General features: G+C 40.5%; 1 protein-coding gene across 1 annotated transcript; it reads left to right on the top strand.

Annotated features, from left to right (window-relative positions):
* Window positions 1-3,014: 3,014 nt before the first annotated feature.
* Window positions 3,015-21,043, top strand: LOC310987574 (ceramide kinase-like). The gene is made up of 13 exons (XM_083973891.1): window positions 3,015-3,308; window positions 6,805-6,945; window positions 7,571-7,693; window positions 8,727-8,852; window positions 8,955-9,021; window positions 10,881-11,026; window positions 12,364-12,438; window positions 13,099-13,251; window positions 13,350-13,455; window positions 14,208-14,287; window positions 15,732-15,937; window positions 16,837-17,057; window positions 18,569-21,043. The coding sequence occupies exons 1-13, from the start codon at window positions 3,161-3,163 to the stop codon at window positions 18,654-18,656; spliced, it is 1,680 nt and encodes a 559-aa protein (XP_083830017.1). The 5' UTR covers window positions 3,015-3,160; the 3' UTR covers window positions 18,657-21,043.
* Window positions 21,044-21,897: the final 854 nt, after the last annotated feature.

Genomic DNA, 21,897 nt, shown 5'->3' with positions numbered 1-21,897 from the left:
TGCATTTTATATTTACTTGGGTTATATTTGTCTTATATGAAAATTTGTGACAAATTTGCAAACCACACATCAGGGAACTGTATGACGGAAAAGGTAACAATCACAGGGTTTGAGTTATTTGGTAAGTGTTGGTTAATTTACTAATTTGTTACATTAATTATTTTAGTCATTTGTACATTTATTTACATCTTCACTAGGTGAAATGCATTCATGTGAGTTCATATCTACCTGGGCCTTGGTGTTCCTCGCCTGTGATTGGTCAGGTTAATGACTTGAGATGAAAAGAAAACAGGAAGTGGTGTCGATCCATCTCCGTCCAGCTCCATTTTATTCAGAAGTGATCCATATGATACCAGTGACAGTTTAAAACTTAACTTTATCCAAAAACATTTTTAAAAATTCATGCAATTAATTGATAATTAGTCGTCGACCTTCTGCTCCCACAGGTTTGAAGCCACCACTGAGTTAATTCCTGAGCAGCAACATCTGCTCTGCTCCTCCACCGTCGTCCATTTCACATGAAAACACCTGAGTGGAGGCGACTGGAGCGGCCGCGTCACCATGTATCACACACACACACACACACGACTGTTCCCTATATATAACCCTGACCTTCCTCCTCCTCCTCCTCTTCATCACCGCGGCCTGAGAGTCGGGAGGCAGCGACATCCATCACGGCCGGAGAGGAGCTTCCTGTCGGACTCATCCGTCTCTCTCTGGGGAGGACGGGACGACCTCAAACCGAGAGGTCACAGGGGTCAAACTCAGCAGCAGCAGTTCGGCCTCCAAAATAAAAGTCTCTACAATCAGAGCGTTGGACTTCAGTCTGATGGTTTGATTCAATGTCTTTATCATTTATCATATTAAAAATCATCACGGTGGCTTTTATATAAGACCTTTAATGTGACCTGGATCAGGTCCAGAACATCAGAGGAGGAGGAGGAGGAAGGTTTTTGTTGATGAATCACAGGTTTATCAGCAGTTTCTCCACTGCAAAAACTCAAAATCTTACCAAGAACATTTGTCTTATTTCTAGTTGAAACAAATCTCATACTTCAAATAAGACTCATCACATTAAAAGACACTTTTTACTTCTTTCAAGCATATTTTCACTTGAAATAATCTGATAGTGGAGCAAGTTTTTCTTTCTTATTACAAGCACAAAAAACTTGCTTTCACTCACATTTTTCTACTTATTTCAAGAGAAAATTAGTTTGAAACAAGTGAAAATGATCTAAAAACAAGTAGATGTTTTAGGTGACAAGTCTTATTTCAAGTGGAAAGAGATTAGTTTTGACTAGAAATGAGACATTTTGACAAGAAATAAGACAAATATTCTTGGAAAGATTTTGAGTTTTTGCAGTGTCCAAATCAAACCAACATGGACGCCTCCACATCTGTCAGGTTTCTGGTCTACTCAGTTATTTTATCTGTGGAGCTGACGGCTCCATCTGTAGCTCAGGTCCTGGTCCTGGTCTTGGTTTCAGATAATCCCTGATTATTACTGCCAGCTCAGAGTTTGTCACTCACTCTCCAATTTCCTGTCATCAAAACGCCCCGCCACAATAAAACACAATCACACACAATAATCATCACTTCCAGCCTCGTCGTCTGTCTCATATCAACCTGAACTCGTCTCTTTTAGAAACCTGAGAACCAGTTTAATCAGCAGGAGGAGGAACAGGCTGAACGTTGAGTTTTATTTCTCACTGAGAGTCTCAGTGAAGACAGGGAATGATGTTTCTAACAAAGCAGGGACACAGAGTCTCCTGAGAGTCTGGGGTTAAATTAGAAAACTCAGCTCTAATTATCTGCCTCCAGCATCACAAGAAGCAACAACAACAGTTTCGAGATAATAAAAAAAATCATTCAGCTGCTTTTTTATGCTGAGTCTGGATTTATATAAACCTCCATTCAGTGTTTCCTCTCCTGTTTGAGCTGAGACTCAAACAGTTTGAGCAAATCAAACAGTGAATAAAATCTGAATTTCACAGTCACATACCTACAGCAGTGTGTGCAGCAGCAGCGCCCCCTGCTGTCAAACTGCTGCCTAGGGTTTTCTTGTTTTTTTCTTTTTTTTGATAGAAGTGAAATGAGAGGATTTTGCACAGCTGGCAGACACATCACATCCTGGAGAATCAGGAACTGTGTGAATAAGAGGAAATGTCTGAAAATTGTATAAAGTCGGACCACAGCGAGTATCAGATTAAAAACTGTGTTGATGGAGAAAGTTAAATGAACTCAATGCGCTGATACAACGTGATTTAAAACAGCAAATGTTGCTCCAACTGTCAGAGCAGCTGCAGGCTGACACTTTTATTCTATTGATTTATATTATTTAAACCATGCTTCTTCTTCTTTCTTTCTTTCTTTCTTTTTTACAGGACTTTATATTTTTGTTTTGTATGATTTTGTTGATTCACACTTTTTATTTTTATTTTATCCCTGTTTGTAAAGTTAAACATCATAAATGTAATTTGTGTTAATCATGTTTTGACCTTTAACGATTTCACGTTAATGAAACATAGGCTATTTATATCATAAATATATTCTATTACATAATTTAAAAATTCATAATAACTGTTCTGGCTGAAACTTTGTTTTCTTTCTGTTATTTTTTATAACTTTTATCATTGACGTCTTTGCAGCAACGTTCAGAATAACTCATGGGACGTAATGACGTGATAACGTGTGGACGTCAAAAGCAAACGCAACAGATTTATGATGCATTCGATAACACGGTAAAATACGGGAATTTATACACGATCACCACAAGAATAGAGAAATGAACGGCACACATCGTATATTACGTTTTTAAATTACTTTTGTAATTATCTGTTTTTGATTAAACTTTTAAAACACACAAAAAAGGCTCCACCACAATCCCAAATAACGGTGACCTACTAGAAAGCTCAATAATCCCAGTTTTTGTGCAGTACGCGAACGCACCGCCTGGCTCCTCCTACTTCCGGTCAGAAACCGCTATCTGTCAGAAAAAAAAAACATCCAGGACCGCTACACGGACACACCACCACCACCGCTGCTGGATTGTTTTAATTAAAGCGGAGTTTTTTCTTCTTTCCACCACCGGAGCCTCAGCGGACACACGGAGGGAACATGGCCGGTCGGAGGTAACCTTCCCCCGGGTAGGACACCGCAGATGGAGCGGTCGTCGGCGGCGGCGGGCAGGCTGCTGTTGTTGTCCGAGCTCCGCGTCCGAAACACGGCGTACGACGTGAGCCTGAGCCGGTGCCTGCTGACCTGGAAGAGACGGACCTCCAGCCCGGTGTACCACCCGTTCAAGCCCAGTAAGACCCGGAAAACTGTTCTGTGTGTGTGTTTGTGTGTGTCTCTTTGTCTGTCTGTCTGTTTATGTGTGTGTCTTTCTGTTTGTGTGGCCTTAAACGCACCACGACATCCAGTGTGATAATAAACAAAGGGCAGAGAGGACGCAGAGAGAGGAGGAGAGGACATGTTGGGACCTGTAGTAGGTGACATTACAATAATAATCATTATTATTATTATCAGATAGAGAGAGACACAATGAGGCAGTAAAGTGAGACTGCGGCTGTATCCGGTTACCTAACACACACACACACACACACACACACACACACACACACACACACACACACACACACACACACACACACACACACACACACACACACACACACACACATACACACTTCTTCCAGTGTGACACACAATCTGTGGAGGTCAGAGAGAGGCTGCAGGCAGGGGCAGGGCACGGGGACACCTCCTGCTCGGCTCCCGTAGTTACATAAAAAAGAAAAAAAAACTCCTTTAATCATGTTTAAAAGTCTCAAATGTCTCTTCTACATCAGCAGCACGAGGCCTCCTCCTTTGTTCTGCTCTCACCTTTAGAGCAGAGGTGGTGCTGAAGGAAGTCACTGAAAATAATCAATACTTCACTTTGAAGAGCTGTAATCAATCAATAAGAATCAATTAAAGAGCTGTGTATAATAATAATAATGAGATGAGATTTATTTATGCACAAACCAAAGTCCAGGCTCATGGGGGATTGTGCAGGGCTCCAGTAATATGTTAAAAGACACAGAAAGGCACATAAACAGTAATAAAAAGTGCTTAAAACACCATCCAAGAACAGAAAAGCATATGATAGAATAGAATAGAATGTAAATTATGAGCACAAACACAACACAATTGTGTAAAATGATGGTGAATAAAAACCTTAACCCTAAAAATAACATACACGTTGTAAACATTATTGTCATTAGTGAAATGGAAAATATATTGTAATATGATAATAATAGTACCGTAACAAAGCAAACACATAGATGCAGTAGGAAATACATGTAACGTATTGCACTGAAATCTATTTCAAAATAAAAGAGAAAAGTGAAAAAGATAAAAATTTAATGGTTTGTAAATGGTTCAGATCTAAAATCAATCACAGATGAGTGAAGTACGACTGTGAGAAAATATAGAAACACTGTGACATCACAATATTTCATGACGTGAAACTGCATCAATGGTGTATTGATATTGTGGCAATCTAGGGTTTGAAGTTACAGCAAACTCAAACAGAGACTACTTCTAGCTTTATCTGCAGCTCCTGTGCTCCATACACTGCTCGACTCCAGGAGATGCCACTTTATTATGCTCTGAACACAGAAAACACATGAATGAAGGGAGGTCTCTGACCACACACATAACCTCACTTATGGTGTCAAGGTGATTTCCTAACAGTAATTATAACTAAATAGATCAATGAATTAGACCGTAAACAATAAGACAGGAACACTGAAAGTTGCAAAACTGCAAAAGATAACATTTGTGGTGGTTTAAAACAGAGGTAACACTAACTTAAACTCACAGACACACTGTCACAAAGCATGCTGGGAAACCCCGGCCTACATCTACCCTCCCCAGCACGCTACAATATTTTATCAATACTTGTTTATTCACATGCTGACATGTTGTGTTGTGGATCTTTTTGTCTCTTATCAACAACAACAACAACAACTTTTTAGAGTTAATGAACGCGCTGATGTCACAGATGAGATGAGACCAGGTGGTGCGTTCATGTGCCGGCGTCCTGACGCAGAAAACACAGCGTTTTGAATATTCAAAGCAGCAGCAGCTTCACAGCGACGACTTCAGCTGCACTAAACACTCAACACTCAACACTCATTCTGCTTCTTCGTCTTCTGCACCGATGACTCATCATCATCATCATCATCCTCATCATCATCACCAGCAGCAGCAGTGATGACGCCGTCGTCTTGGCAACCTGACGGCAGCTGCAGCTTCCTCCTCCTCTGTCCACGTTTCACCAGCTGTTTATCATCACCCGCTCTTAGCCTTGTGTTTATGTTGCCTGTGTGTGTGTGTGATAATGTTGAGGCTAGGGATGTCACAATTACTTGTTTTCACAATTAATCGCGGTATTAAACGCCACAATTAATTAATGAATCGTAAAGATTCTTAAATACCATCACTTTCCAAAAAAGGATTATTTTGGAAACACAGAGGCAGATGTGCACAAAAGTTAAAGTAAATGTAAGAAATACTGGTCCATTTACCTAACGTAACATGGTAGAAATTTAAATGTTAGCGTCTCATTTGTGATAAAAAACAAACAATTAAAATAAACTTAAACATTTGGTATAGATGACAATTAATGATTTGAATATTTAAAACACTTCCCCTGGAGGATTAATAACTGGTTACATATGAATAGTAGATACTTAAAATATTTAGTGTAAAGATTTGTAATGTAATTATATTTTGACTGTGTTTGATTTTACACATTCATATATTTGAGAAATTAATTAGGCTAATGCGTAATAATCGTGATAATCGTAACAACGTGATTATTTCTCTGACAATAATCGTACAAAGAAAATCTATAATCGACTCAGGTCGTTCACAGTTAATTATCTCATTTTGATTTTAGTTAATTTGTTATTATTACACCGACCTTTGACCTAATGAATTGTGCAAAGAACAATAAATAAAATAAATAAATAAATAAATAATGAAGAATCAGTTAAAAAAAAAAGAAAAATCCAACAACAACTGAACAAGAATAGAAGAGGAAGTGACACTGCTCACATTTATTATTTACTTCATTAATCATCCTAATATGTGAGTCTGTGTCCGTTTGGTCTCAGATTCATTCGTCTCGTCTCGCGTTTCTCAGTTTGTCCCGGTCTGCGGTCGTCTCCGTGGAAACGGCGGCAGGATTTCACCTCGGCAGGTTTCGGTTTCCCTCCCGACGCTGTGTAACAAACTCATGTTCATTTGTTCTTCATGAATACAGAACAAACATAAACATCTGGACGTTGAACTTGGAGCTGTTGATCTCGTTTTGTTCTGAATTGATTTGTTTTAATTTTCTAATAAACATCTGGTTTCACTTCGTGTCTTTAAATGTCACGTGAACTTCATCATGTGTGTTTTTTTATTTTATTTCGGTCGCAGTCGAAGCTCAAACCTGAAACTGGAAGTGAGAGTCGAACCTGTTTGTCTGACGGTGCGTTCAAGTGCCACAGAGAGACGCAGGAATCTGACATGTAAGAGAGAGGAAGGTGCTGCTGGGTCATAACGCTGTGTGTGTGTGTGTGTGTGTGTGTGTGTGTGTGTGTGTGTGTGTGTGTGTGTGTGTGTGTGTGTGTGTGTGTGTGTGTGTGTGTGTGTGTGTGTGTGTGTGTGTGTGTGTGTGTGTGTGTGTGTGTGTGTGTGTGTGTGTGTGTGTGTGTGTGTGTGTGTGTGTGTGTGTGTGTGTGTGTGTGTGTGTGTGTGTGTGTGTTCCAGGTGTGCACCACAGCGTGTCGGTGTCAGAGATCATCTCTGTCCGAGAGGAAGAGGAGGAAAACGTCAAGGGACGAAGAGACGATGGCAGCTGGAAGAAGATCAAAGAGAGAGAGGGAAAGGACTGCAGGCAGGCCTTCACAGGTACACACACACACACACACATCTGGAAACACACCTCACCTGTACATACAGTTAACACACCTGGAGAACCTGCAGACAGCTTTAAAACACAATAAACACAACAGGAAATGCATGAAAACACTAGAAAACACAACTGGAAGTAAAGGTAACACTCAGCATCTTCAAACACATCTGGAAACACACCTGTACACACAGTTAGCACACCTGGAGACACATCTGGAAACACACTTCCTGTACAAACACCTGGAGAACCTGCAGACAGCTTTAAAACACAATAAACAAATCAGGAAATGCATGAAAACACTAGAAAACACAACTGGAAGCAAAGATACTGTAACACTCAGCATCTGTAAACACAGTGAAAACATCTGGAAAATGCATTAAACACATCTGGAAACATTGAACACATCTGGAAGAAGGTGTGCATTCGACATCTGGAAAAGAAAATACCCAGAAACAGTTAAAAAACATCTGGAATCACACTTGACAGTTGTGACTGAATGACATAACATGAGACCATGGTGACTAAAGGTTTTTCACAATAAAAGCACACATTGATTTGAAGTAGAAACGTGAGTTGAGATCTGAAGTTGAGGTTGTGTTTGTTGTGTTTGTTGTGTCTCAGTGTTGTACGTGGAGAGGAGTCGGCAGCACCGCTGGCGGAGCGCTGAGGTCACCTTCACCTGTCCAGAGGGGGCGCTGCGCCACCGCTGGGTCAGCAGCATCAGGGAGCAGCTCGCCGCCATCGGTACCACTTCACACCAACACACTGATTAACACACAATGAATTCACAGGCTGATATTCAAAGTTCAAAGTTCAAAGTGTTTATTGTCATTTGCACAGTGGAAAGGTGAGTTTCCCTGACAATGAAATTCTTACTTTGCTGTCCTCGTCATAGAAGCCAGCAATTAATAAAAAGAGCAATTACAAAACAACAATAGTACAACACAACAACAACAATGAGCAGCAATAATAATAATGATAAAAGAAATAAAAGAAGAGAGAAGGAGGTATGATGTGTGTGTGTAATATGCATTATTCGTCATTCTCTCAATGTTAAACAGTAAAAATGCCAGAGTCGACAATACGAACAATAAATGTGGAGATTAAACGGGATGTAGCTGTAAAACAATATACAAGAAAACAACTGTATCATACATGCAGGCATATAAGCCATCACATGGGGTAGGGTGTGGCAGGTACAAACAATAAAACTCTCTCCAGAGAGAAAATTATCAGAATTTAATTTTAAAATATTGGATTCTTCCTAATATGTCAAACTTGTATAAATGGAAACTCGCCCCAACTCCACTGTGTGCTGTCAGTCTGGTACCAGAAGACACAGAGCATAATGTTTATATCGAGTAAAAGCCTGAGTCATTTCTGGGAACAGGTTTTTAATCTGATGTCTCATGTGAAACTAGGATTTGTTGTGAATATGTCAAATATTATATTGGGTCGTAATACACCCCAAGACAAGAGATTTATGAAAAACCTAATTCTAACAATTGCAAAGTCAAATTTCAAAAATTGGGTAAGATACAAGGACCAACCTGAAAGACTTTGTAAGACCATTTTCATGGAAATTGATATAAAGATGCTGCTGATTGTAACTGTTTGTATACACTGCTCTCATCTCTCATCATTATTATTTTGTTCATGCATTGTATGTTCAAGATGATCTTTCAAACGTTTTAAGCATGATTGCCTTGTTTTTAATAGGAATGTCTTGATTATTTCAGTAAAAAAGAAAAAAAACCTTTGTTGTTGTTGTTTCCAGCCGACCGACCCAAGCAGCTGCTGATCTACATCAACCCGTTCGGCGGGAAGCGTCAGGGTAAACGTATCTACGAGCAGAAGGTCGCTCCGCTGTTCGCTGAGGCCGGCGTCTCTACTGACGTCATCGGTACGTCCTGCATCATCACCGCCGCTGCTGCTGCTGCAGCAACTTCCTGCTTCAGTGTTCAAACATCTGAACGTTGTATTTGTGTGTTTGTCGTCGTCATAGTGACGGAGTACGCCAATCACGCGAGGGATCACCTGAGGAAGGAGGCGGAGCTGAAGAAGTACGACGGGTGAGTTGTGTTTTATTTTATTTTATCAGGTTACAACAGGGTATCCACGGGGTCTTGAAAAGTATTAAAAGGTGATAAATCAATTTTGGGAAAATTAAGACCCTTAAAAAGTATTAAAAAGTCTTTTCACTAATTTATAAAGTCTTAAATTTTGGAGGTATTTTTTAGGGCTGGGACGATACGCTTTTCTCCCGATTCGATTCTTCTACGATTTTTTGGATGGCGATTCGATTTAAATTGCGATTCTACGATATTGCAGATTCTCTCGATTTTTAGTCTGCATTTTTAATATTTATCTGCACACAAATACTGTAGGAGCCTATAAATTAACATACTCCATTATAAAGTGAACTTTATACTAGTGCTGCACGATTAATCTAATCGCAATCGCAATCGCGATGTCACGCCGTGCGATTACGTAATCGCACGAAAGAGTGCGATTGGCGATTTAAAGTACATAAATGTGCGACCGCGTGAGCCTGTAAACGGGACTTTAACTCCTGTAGTGTGTGGAGCAGAGCCGCTAATGTGTGCAGCATAGCAGACTCCGTCAGTAGTCATGTGACCAGCAGGTCTGATCATGTGACTACCCAGCTGGCAGACAGCGCTCCGTGTGCTGCAGGACCGTCTCCCCGTGATTACAGCAGGTGTGGAGCTTTAGCGTCACGGAGCGAACTGTGTTTTCCTCCGCAACATGTGCAATGCGTTTAAAAAACGAGGAGGTGTAATATGCCTGTTGGGGCGAACGTCCAGAAAGCTCCAGTGTTTGGTTTTCTTTTAACTGTCTTTTTAATTTATTTTTTATTTTTATTTTACGGTAACAGCCACACTCATTTGCCGTCTCCTCTCGTCCGTTGTGTGTGCGCGCGCGTGCGTGCTTGTGTGTGTGTCTGTCTGTCTGTCTGTCTGTCTCTGTGTCCTACCTGTGTACCTGTGTACTGTGAGAGGAGGGAGGGGGGAGAAAGGCATTGTAATAAATGATGGCATCGCAGTAGACTATGAAACTGCACAAAAAGTTACCTATTTTTATTTAATACAAAGATACTGTAAGGAAACACTTATTATTTGAGAAATACACTCCTAAAATATGGTTATTTCCTGTGCTGTGCTTGATAATCAAGCAAATAGACTCCTTACAGCATTAATTTACAATATCGTAATCGCAATCGCAAATCGCAATATTTTCCACCATAATCGCAATCGCACATTTTTATCAAATCGTGCAGCACTACTTTATACCCTTATAACCCTTTTCAAAACCTGTACTCTCTGTATGTAAAAAAGGCTAACAAATGCACATTGCACAATATTTAAAAATATTCCAAAAAATAAAATAAAATTCCAAAAAAAAAAAATTCTTAAAAAAAAAAAAAAAATCGTCAAAAAAGATATTGCGATACTTATGTGAATCGATTTTTTCTCCCACCCCTAGTATTTTTACTTAATTAGCTGTCCAAGAGTTTGAGTCCTAAAAAACACTGTAAAAGTGTGTGAATTTATTCATTTTATTAAAAAATAAAGATGAACTGGTACATAAAAAAGAAAAGATGATTGTTGTTTTTGTTTTTTTGAGAGTGGAGCAATGTTTTTTTTTGATAAACTTTGCCTTTGATTTATTATCCTAGCCTATTTTGAATTATGTTATATCATAGTGGTCTATAGTCTTTATCGCAAACTAAAACTGTCACTGATGTAAATGGTTACAGCTTGAAGTGGCGGTGAGCTATTGAAAAATATTGAGAAGGTCTTGAAAAAGTCTTAAAAAGGTTTTAAAATTAACTTAAAGATTCCTGGATAAACACTGTGACCTCTGACCTCTGACCCCCCCTCCTCCTCTCCCTCTCCCTCGGCGGCGGCAGCGTGGTGTGTGTCGGCGGCGACGGCATGTTCAGCGAGATCGTCCACGGGCTGATCTGGAGGACGCAGATGGACGGCGCCGTGGACCCGAACTGTCCGGATGAGACGCTGCTTCCCTGTTCGCTCCGGATCGGAATCATTCCTGCAGGTCAGAGACGGAGACGCGGCGCCGGGTGGTCGATATTTTTATCCTCTATCCTTTTTTTTTTCAGTACAAATTCAATATAATTCCTGCTCCGATATAAAAAAGTGCCAGAAAATTTAAATAAAAATGGAGGTGATAATCACTCTATATGTTTTAACAAATTAAAGCAGAAGTAAGCGATATTTTTGTGTTAATATAAGTCTTAAATAGTTATATCTTCCAACAGCAATCACTTACATAGAGTGTTTGGTCTGAAACACGGGTCTGTCAGTCCCTCTGCTCTGCTCTGAGCCGAGGAGAAAACTTTTCTTGTATCCTACAACCTTTATCCAATGAGGAGAGAGAACGGCATGAAGGGCTGTGTGTGCAGCCAAGGGATGCACCTGAATGTGTTGACGTAGGGACAAGGACCAATAGATCCATGACGAGGGCGGGGGCTGCTAACTCCATCGGCTGACAAGACGTTATGGTGCGTTCAAGGAAACTCGTAACTCGTGTTTTTCCGACCTGTGAAGTCGTACCAGTTCGATCTGGTACGAGTTCACGGGTCAGAAGTTACGAGTGGCCGTTATAGTGACTTTCACAGGTAAAACAGGTCGGAAAAACACGAGTGGGTTGCCTGGAACGCTACAAAGTCGTGACTTGAAGCTGTAATTTACGGTTTCAAAAGCCTGCCTGGAACGCAGCATTAGCCAAAACGACCGGATCGCTTACTTCTGCTTTAACAAGATTAAAGGTTGTAAAAAAAAAACATGTATATTGTTTCTCTATTTACATTAAAAAAAAATGTATTAAAGGCTCTGTTTTCTGAAGTAAATGATTGAAAATTTAAATAATTCTGTTTAAAACCAAGTAGAACTTTCAGTGCAGCTGGGAATACACCTGTTCACACAGTGGAAACATCTGGAAAAAGACTTAAAACACATGAGAATACAGTAAACACATCTGGAAACACATTGAACACAAGAGGGAACAGAGTGTTTGTGTTGACACAATAAACACAGCTGGAAAAATCATTTTAAACACAGTAAAACACACCAGGAAACACATTACAAACACAAGAAAACATACAGACAAATCTCTACTGTAAAGCCCTACATACAGCTTTTCTCTACAAAATATTTATATAACGATGCTACCATGAATAAAACTTTGTCTTCTCAGCCAATCAGAGAGCTAAAATAATCCAGTGAAATCCTCTCCAGCTATTTTTTTTTTTAAAGCAGCTTCAGGAGGATGTAGCTACTGTATGTGCTGATCCTGGATTTGAAACTGATCAATATCCAATGAGAGGCAGCGAGATCATTGATTAACACTTTTAATCTGTTTGTTTGTTTCAGGTTCCACCGACTGTATCTGCTTCGCCACAGTCGGCACCAACGACCCCGTGACCTCTGCACTGCACATCATAGTGGGTCAGTCACCACTTACTGTAACATAATATAATATAATATAACTTAATTAAAGGGATAGTTCACCCAAAATTGATATTTCACTCATTATCTACTCACCCTCATGTCGACTTTCAGGGCTGGGAGAAGTTTCAGAGTCCTCCGTGGCTTCTCTGAGTTACAGGGGGTCTCGGCGTAGCAGTGCATGTCAATATGACGGTTGCAAATGGATTCCAACTGTCTTTGTAACAAAAAGACACACCAAAAAACATCCAAATACCTCCATGCTGCTCGTATGTAATGTCCGTCTTGTATTGAAGCCCCGAAATGCGAAATTGTCCCGAAAAAAATTAAATAAGTCTAAATTTCAAGCTTGTTTGTAGCGGAAGCTCCTCTTCCCAGTTCGTCAAACTGGGAAGAGGACGGACCCCGGTTCATCCAAATTTGACAAACCAGGAAGAGGAGCTTCCGCTACAAACAAGCTTGAAATATAGACTTATTTAATTTTTTTCGGGACAATTTTGACCCCCTGTAACTCAGATAAGCCACGGATAACTCTGAAACTTCTCCCAGCCCTTAGTCGTAATGACTGGGTGAGTAGATAATGAGTGAAATTTCAATTTTGGGTGAACTATCCCTTTAAATATAATATAATATAACATAATATTAACCTTATATGTTCAGGTGACTCTCAGCCGATGGACGTGTGCTCCGTTCACCACAACAACACCTTCCTTCGATACTCCGTCTCCCTGCTGGGATACGGTTTCTACGGCGACGTGTTAACCGACAGCGAGAGGAAGAGGTGGATGGGACCGGCCAGATACGACTTGTCAGGTACAGACGGGACAACGCGACAACGCAGTATGTGAAGAAGAGACCAGTGAACTGATGATGATCCCGGTGGTTAACACTGAGCTGGTTTCATCCTACAGGTCTGAAGATGTTCCTGACTCATCACTACTACGAGGGAACCGTGTCCTACCTGCCGGCCAGAGGCATCGTGGGGACGCCGCGGGACGCCACCAGGTGTCTGTCAGGGTGAGGAAGATGTTTTGATTTAAAAAATAAAATCATTCAAGAATTGACCTATGGCTAAGCCACGCCCCCAAACGCGATGAGCCAATCACAGTGCGCATAGCTAGCCCATACACTCGGACATTCTCTGCTTCCACGTCCATTGAAATCCCGAGAGGCTGGGCGACGGGGTGGATTTTTTTTACCTTTTCCCAAGCCACATCTCAACCAAGAGAAGTGTCTGCTCTGGATAAAGTTATGCGGTAGACCACAACACCAACTAAACGTGGATAAACTTAACAAGGACGTCTACATCTGTTCTAAGTTAAGTCAACAACATATTTGAGGCAACATATTGTCAGAGATGTTTAGATGTTAGCCAGTATCACAACTAAGCATAAAGTCCGCTAGCTTAATGCTAACGTATAATGCAAAACTCCATAGACAGGCTAACAGAAATTAGCCTGTCGCTATCGGGGTTTCGCGGCAACCGGCAGCCATAGCAGTAAAGCTAAGTGAAGTTTTGGTGACTTCGAGATGATATTTAATCTTTCTGTCTCCAAAAATCATCAATTGCCTCCTATGAAATGTCTCTACTGTGACAGCTGTTGCCATAGCAACTGTCACCGAATGTTGACTGTTTGTCGGAGTGAGTGGAGGGGGCGGGGTTTAGCCAGAGGTCAATTCAAATGTGTGGAACGGCTGAAATAAAGTTCTTACATGATGTCATTATTGTTTCATTTTGTTTTGTTTTTTTTCTGTCTGTGAATTTCCAGCTGTGTGGTTTGTCAACACAACGGGCAGCTTCTGTCGGAGCGATCTGAGAAGTACGAGGTGGATGAATCATCAGACAGCGGTAAGTTCAACAGATCCGTGGGGTCTTGAAAAGTATTAAAAGGTGATAAATCAATTTGGGGAAAATTAAGACCCTTAAAAAGTATTAAAAAGTATTTTCACGGCTTTATAAAGTCTTACATTTTGAAGGTATTATTTCTGAATTAGCTGTCCAAGAGTTTGAGTCCTAAAAAACATTGTAAAAGTGTGTGAATTTATTCATTTTATTAAAAACCAAAGATGAACCGGTACATAAAAAAGAAAAGAAGATTGTTGTTTTTGTTTTTTTGTTTAGTTTTTTGATCAAATTTGTCTTTGATTTATCATCCCAGCCTATTTTGAATTCTGTTGTATCTAGTGGTCTTTAGTCTTTATCACAAACTAAACCTGTAAGTACGTTAAAAGTGTCACTGATGTAAATGGTTACAGCTTGAAGTTGCGGTGAGGTATTAAAAAATATTGAGAAGGTCTTGAAAAAGTCTTAAAAAGGTATTAAAATTAACTTCAAGATTGCTGTATAAACCCTGTGTAAGTGATGGAGCTTCCAACTGGTTCAAAACCATCTTATTTTACATGATATATCTTGTACCCATGAATATGCTGTATTTGGAAAATAACAGTGGGCCATGAATGAAGCCCTGTGGTACACCACAGCCTGGTAAACTAGAACCAACAGCAGATCATGTATCAAAAAACATTATTTAAATAAATAAAATAAAAATAAAAATAAACAAATAAATAAAACCACAAAAAAACAGTTACACATCCCTCTAGAAGCAGGGCTGCATGGCTGATGGAAAGGGTCAGGGCTGAAGCTACAAGCTTATAGATGTCCTAACCTTACACCATACATGTAAATATATGTATAATATACAGTACCTTTACATAAACAAACAAGCATACATGCCATCTACACACATATACACACACCTACATGTACATACTCAGCAAATACCAAGCAAAAAATAGACATTTAACATTTGTCAAATCATTCCTACCTACATTTAAAATCATTCTCCACCTTCAAGACTGTATCTTTCCAAAATGAACATTTTTAACTTATTTTTAAATTGCATCAGATTTTTACTTTTTTTTTTGATCTCATCAGTTAACTTGTTCCACAGCTTCACCCCACAGACAGATACACACATGCTTTTCAGAGTAGTGTGACCAGTGACTTTGTCCGGATAGATCATTTAACCTGGAACTAAAATTCCTGGTTTCTGCAGTTGAATTGCAAATAGTTCCTCAAAAAGTTCATGGTTCTTTAGGACAGTTTCTGCTGCTGAAATAAGACTTTAGTTCTGGGGTTTTCAATCTAGATCATCAGGCATCACATCCCCAGGGTCAGGAATAAACTCTCTGAAGTTGTTCAGTCTGTAGTTTGATGAGATAAAGTTGGATTTCTTGTCCGGTATGAAACGTCGTACAGTATCAGTCATCTTGGTGGTGGCTCTTTGTTCCAGAGAGCGACGGCGACTGGAGGTCGATCCGAGGGAAGTTCTTGGCGATCAACGCCGCCAGTATGAGCTGTGCTTGTCCTCGCAGTCCCAAAGGCCTCTCGCCCGCCGCTCACCTCGCCGACGGCACCACCGACCTCATCCTGGTCCGGAAATGTTCCCGCTTCGATTTCCTCAGACACCTCCTGCGTCACACCAGCAAAGACGACCAGGTACGAACGAACGACTCGGAGTCAGATGAGAAATCCGTTACAGGGCTGCAACGAATCATCAGTTTTATTGGCTATTCGTAGGGCTGGGACGATATGCTTTTCTCCCGATTCGATTCTTCTACGATTTTTTGGGATGGCGATTCGATTTAAATTGCAATTCTACAGTATTGCCGATTCTCTCGATTTTTAGTCAGCATTTTTAACGTTTATCTGCACACAAATACTGTAGGAGCCTATAAATTAACATACTCCATTATAAAGTGAACTTAAACCCTTTTCAAAACCTGTACTCTCTGTATGTAAAAAAAAAAAAAAGGCTAACAAATGCACATTGCACAATATTATAAAAAAATTCAAAAAACAAAAAAAAAATCAAAAGAAAAAAATAGATTTTTGAAAAAAAAAAATCGATTTAAAGGGACAACGGGGATTTTTGGAAAAGCAAAGCGTTTTCACACTAGATTTATGAGCCTCCGTGCACCGTGAAATTCTTTGACCGGCGCAAGACAGACTCATGTTTTCATTCATCAAGAATTGAAGTCACAGGTTCGAAGACGATCACATACCGTCGTAGTTCCAACCATAAACGAATGGCTGCGTTATTCTCATGACTCGCCACGAAACCGAAAGTAGCATTTCCACCACCACTAATAATAACAAAATAACGATAGAGACAAACCGATATATTTATCGAAAATGGGCCCATTAACAAGTGTGGGTAGCGGAGATTCATCCACATTAACGTGAGACTTTTTTATAACCAAATAGAAACTCCTCGTTGTCCCTTTTAAAAAAAAGAAAAAGAAAAAATCGATTTAAAAATCGTCAAAAAATATATTGCGATATTTATGTGAATCGATTTTTTATCCGTGACCCGTTCTGTTCTTTCTTCTGCACAGTTCGACCTGGGCTTCGTGGAGGTGCACCGGGTGCGGCGTTTCCGCTTCACGCCGCGCCACTGCCAGAGCGACTCGGACCTGGAGCTGGAGCTGCTAGGCAACAACAAGCGCCAGATCTTCAGCCAGATCTGCCGAGACCACCCGGCCTGCGGCTGCGCCCCCGTCTACAGCAGCTGGAACTGCGACGGAGAGATCCTGACGCACACGGCCATCGACGTCAGGTACTGTTCCCTTTCTCCATCCTTTCTTCTTTCCCTCCTCCATCCTTCCTTCTTTCCTTCCTTCCTTCCTCTTTTGATCCAATTGACCTGATCTGTTCCCTATCCCTCCATCTTTCCTTTCCTTTTCCCTTCCTTCTTCCTTCCTTGAACAAATCTCCTTTCTTTCCTTCCTTTTTCCCTCCCTTCCTTCCTTCTTTCTTCCTTCTTCTTCCTTCCTTGAACAAATCTGTTCCCTTCATCCATCTTTCTTTCCTTCCTTCCCTCCCTTCGTCCTTACTTCTCCTTCCTTCCTCTATTGATCCAATTGACCTGATCTGTTCCCTATCCCTCCATCTTTCCTTCCCTTTTCCCTTCCTTCTTTCCCTTCTTCCTTCCTTGAACAAACCTGTTCCCTTCATCCATCTTTCTTTCCTTCCTTTGCCCCTTCCTTCTTTCCACGATCCTTTTCCCTTCCTTCTTTCCTTCCTTCCCTTTGTCCTTACTTCTTCTTCCTTCCTCTATTGATCCAATTGACCTGATCTGTTCCCTATCCCTCCATCTTTCTTTCCTTTCCTTTCCTTCTTTCCCTTCTTCCTTCCTTGAACAAATCTGTTCCCTCCCTCCATCTTTCTTTCCTTCCTTCCTTTTCCCTCCCTTCCTTCCTTCCTTCCTTCCTTCTTCTTCCTTCCTTGAACAGATCTGTTCCCTCCCTCCGTCTTCCTTCCTTCCTTCCTTCCTTCCTTCCTTCCTTCCTTCCTTCCTTCCTTCCCTTCGTCCTTACTTCTTCTTCCTTCCTCTTTTGATCCAATTGACCTGATCTGTCCCCTATTCCTCCATCTTTCCTTCCCTTTTCCCTTCCTTCTTTCCCTTCTTCCTTCCTTGAACAAATCTGTTCCCTCCCTCCATCTTTCTTTCCTTCCTTTTTCTCTCCCTTCCTTCCTTCTTTCTTCCTTCTTCTTCCTTCCTTGAACAAATCTGTTCCTTTCATCCATCTTTCTTTCCTTCCTTTTCCCCTTCCTTCTTTCCACAATCCTTTTTCCCTTCCTTCCTTCACTTCATCCTTACTTCCTTCCTTCCTTTTTGACCCAATTGACCTAATCTGTTCCCCCCCTCCTTCTATCTTTCCTTCCCTTTTCCCCTTCCATCTTTTCTCCTTCTTACTTTTTTCCTTCCTTCCTTCCTTCCTTACTTCTTTCCCTTCGTCCTTCCTTCCTTCCTGTCTTCCTTGACCCAGGAGGACAGCAGGAGGGTTGTTAACCCAGTTTTGATTTCTCTCATAAATACCTTAACCCTAAAAAAACATACACATTGTGAACATTATTGTCATTAGTGAAATTGAAAAAGATATTGTAATATGATAATAATAGTAACTGCTTTACACTTGAAGTAACAAAACAGGAGCAAACACATAGACACAGTAGGAAATGCATGTAACGTATTGCACTGAAATCTATTTCAAAATAAAGGAGAAAAGTGAAGAAGATAAAATGTAATGATTCAGATCTATAACACCGTTTCTTGTCTTTTCCCAGAGTGCACTGCCAGTTGATCAAGCTGTTTGCACGAGGGATCGAAGAACCGGCCGTGTTCGAGGATCTCACCAACCCCTGTGCAATATAGACCCGGCTGTCCCCGCTGTTCCCATCGTTCCCAGTCCGACACTGGAGTCGGGCTCAGTTTCGACAACACTCCTGCTGTCGCCATGCAACACTCACCCACATCCTTCACCTGGAGGTTCGACGTCTTGGTCTTAGTCTGACATCATTTTACCTGCTGGGTTTAAAAAGTACAAAACGAGCTTCCGAAAAACAGCTTTAAATGTAGAGAAGAAACAATCAACCGATCATCTTTAGACCCGTAGAGTAAAAAGGTTCACGCTCCGATGGAGGTTGGACTTGTTTTTGATGTGACCGGTTGAATGGTTGTGTGGTGTCTGGCTCCTGGTTTACTTCTGATAGTGAAGGTACATCTAATACAGTGATCTGTGTTTGACCTGTAGACCTGTAGACCTGTAGACCTGCTCTGTGTGATGGGTTTTTTTCTCTACAGTCCTTTACATCCTGACTTGTGATGTGTAACCAGACAGAAGCTGCTTTAGCTGGAAAAAGGTCAAAGCAACATGGACTCATTGCAGCGTTGCCCTGTCTTTTCCAAAGGTCTTCCGTGTTTAGGTCCGGTCTTTTATTCTTGTTGTGGACCGTTTGACTCTTTTCTGTCGGTCTTGTGGCTTGTTGGGACTCGAAGAGGCCCGGCAGGTTTCTGGAATCACCCGTCTTGAGTCTTGTGGATGTTTGTCTGAGCTTTCGTACATACTGACCCGTACTTGTCTTGGCTCAACAGGTTTCTAGACTTGGACTTCTAGAACTGGACTTCTCTTGATCTTCTGACCATTTTGATTGAGACTTGTTTTGACCTTGTGAACTTTTAACACCGAGACTTGTAATGACTCTCGTTGTGGTCTCATTTGGTGTTTCAGACTCTGACTTGGGTCTCGGCCTCAGGTTTGACCAGTTACAGCCAGATTTAGAGGTTTTTGTATTCACGCAGCATAGCCTACAATTAGATTAGAAACTGCTACGTAAGTATTAGCTTGTTTGCACTTTTTAAAACAGTTTTAATGATTTTAAAGAACAAAAATCTGAGATTTGGAGTTATCTGTTACATGTTTTCAGGATGCCAGACACCTGCCGGTCATTCCCAGGGTCACATGGGGTCTTATGAAAAGAGGAAAGTAAATCTGATTCATATGGTCAGTACTTGAAGGGCAAAAAAAACACTGACAGGTGATGAACAGTCACTGTTGTTTATGTCGTTCGACTGTGTGAATGTTTCTGTTACATTCTGTTTCCCAAACACGTCCATCAGTGTCGTCGTCATGCTCCCACTGTTTCTGAGGACGACCTGAGCTCCAGTCGTAGCTATGAAGATGTATTTTTACACAAACTAATTCCCAGCAATTTAAACGTAAGAAAAAACAACAAAGAAAATTCTCAAATTTCAGTTTTAGACAAAGTTGTGTCAGTCAAGCTGGTCGTGGCTGATTGAGCTGAACAGCGCACACATGAATGAATGTTTTTAATCTCTTATTTCCATATGCAAATGAAGATGTGACACAAAGGAGATCGTCTTTAGAAATGCAGTAGTGTCGCTGTAACGCCAGCCGAACTGATATGAACAGATGTTCAGTCTCATGTCGATGTGACGCTCTGGTTCCTTTGGTTCATTTTGTTTCATAAAACATCAAGAAAATCGTCTGAACCTTCCACTGATCAGAGAATAAACAATCCAACAGACACTAAAATGTTTCTGCAAGCCAATCTTCCAAAGGTTAAAAATACGTCTTTGGATGTTTGTGATGTTCAAACGAGATACACGACATTGCCAACAGTATGTGGAGCACTGAACACAAGAAGCAAGTTTATATACAAAGCACTATGCAGACAGCAAAGTGCTTTTTATGGCATTTAACAACACTAAACAGAAATATCTGATACCATTACATCACGAGTGAAGTAAAAAACCATAAAACATGAGGAATGCACAAGATTAGAAAGATGTTATATGTTTGATTTAGTCGCAAATGTTGATGTTTGAAGCTCTGATTTGAACGAACTGACAGTTTCTGCAGATCTCAGGTGTCAATGAAGCGTAGAAACTAAAAGCTGCTTCACCTGGGTTGGTTCTGACTCTGGATCGGGCCAAAGGCCGCTGAGTGTTTTACAGACAAGTAGGGTTTTTAAATCCTATCATTTGACACAAAAGCTTAGGCATCAATCAGCTGCTGTAATGACTTCTGGTTTTGACCTAACCTGGTTCAAAGTCATAGGATTTCTTTTGTTGAAAATAGACAAAAATTCCCATACTTTATGTTAATAAAGGTCATAAGCAACGAGGCCAAAATGTGTCCAGACCAAACAAACACTAACACAGTGGTTCTGTTGTAATACACCACATAGTTTACACTTATTTCCTGCTTGTTTGTTCCTGAGAAATGAAGATTATTTAAATGGATTGTATTGATTGTATTGGTGGAAGGTTCATGTGACCAATTTTTGTGAAGTTTTGTGAATCCTGGTTGTGTTTAACTAAAAAAAAAAAAAAGAAAGAATAATGTCTCTGTAAAGTCCAGTGTTGATATTTCCTGCAGAATCTTTTTTTCTTTTCTGTCATTTTTTTAAACACTAGTTTTTAATTTGAGATATTTGAACTGTGAGCACGTTTGATGTCGACTCACTCTGTAGCTGCTGCTCACAGTTGATTTTAAGTTTTCAGACAATACAACGCAGACTGACGGCAGCATTAAATTGTTGATATTCTGCTTTTAGATCCATGCTGTACAGTAGTCTTAGTCATATTCTTTCACTTTATTCACAGTGAAGCTGCATTTACTTCTGGATGGAGATGTTCAGATCATCAAAGATATTCCAGTTATTCATTCAGAGAGGAATTGATGAATCGTAAAGATAACATTTGCAATCATTTGGTGCATGATGGTTTCTAGAATCCGGAGCTTTGTCAATCAACCGAGAGACAAGTCAGACATTTCTCAGCACTGGACTGTCAAAGCTGTTTGTTTGTTTGTGTTTTTATGGATTGTTTGTTTGATTTGTTTGATTGTTGACCAGCGGTTCTGTTTCCTCCCGGCTGACGTTGAGCTGGACTCAAAACAGATGGAGGAGGGAACCAGTAGCAGCTCACGGTGCTCCGGAAAAACACCAACTAACTAATCACCTTCAAGCTGTCTCCTTGATTTTTTTTATTTTAATCTGACCAAATACCAGCCGAGGTTTCGTGATGTAGCTGTTTCTCTGTGACGGGTGTGTAGCTGTGACGGGTCTTCACCGATCCAAGATGATGGACC

This window comes from Trachurus trachurus (genome assembly GCF_905171665.1).
Source record: "Trachurus trachurus genome assembly, chromosome: 6".
NCBI classification, from domain to species: Eukaryota; Metazoa; Chordata; class Actinopteri; order Carangiformes; family Carangidae; genus Trachurus; species Trachurus trachurus.
The sequence above is the reverse complement of the archived record's forward strand: the minus strand, read 5'-3'. Positions and strand labels throughout refer to the sequence as shown.

Bases quoted from the DNA above. Each gene is read 5' to 3' on its own strand.
- LOC310987574 (XM_083973891.1), top strand. From the start codon at position 3,161: ATGGAGCGGTCGTCGGCGGCGGCGGGCAGGCTGCTGTTGTTGTCCGAG. The intron at 6,946-7,570 runs GTACACACACAC...GTTGTGTCTCAG, and splicing joins CTGCAGGCAGGCCTTCACAG to TGTTGTACGTGGAGAGGAGT. The intron at 13,456-14,207 runs GTGAGGAAGATG...GTGAATTTCCAG, and splicing joins GCCACCAGGTGTCTGTCAGG to CTGTGTGGTTTGTCAACACA.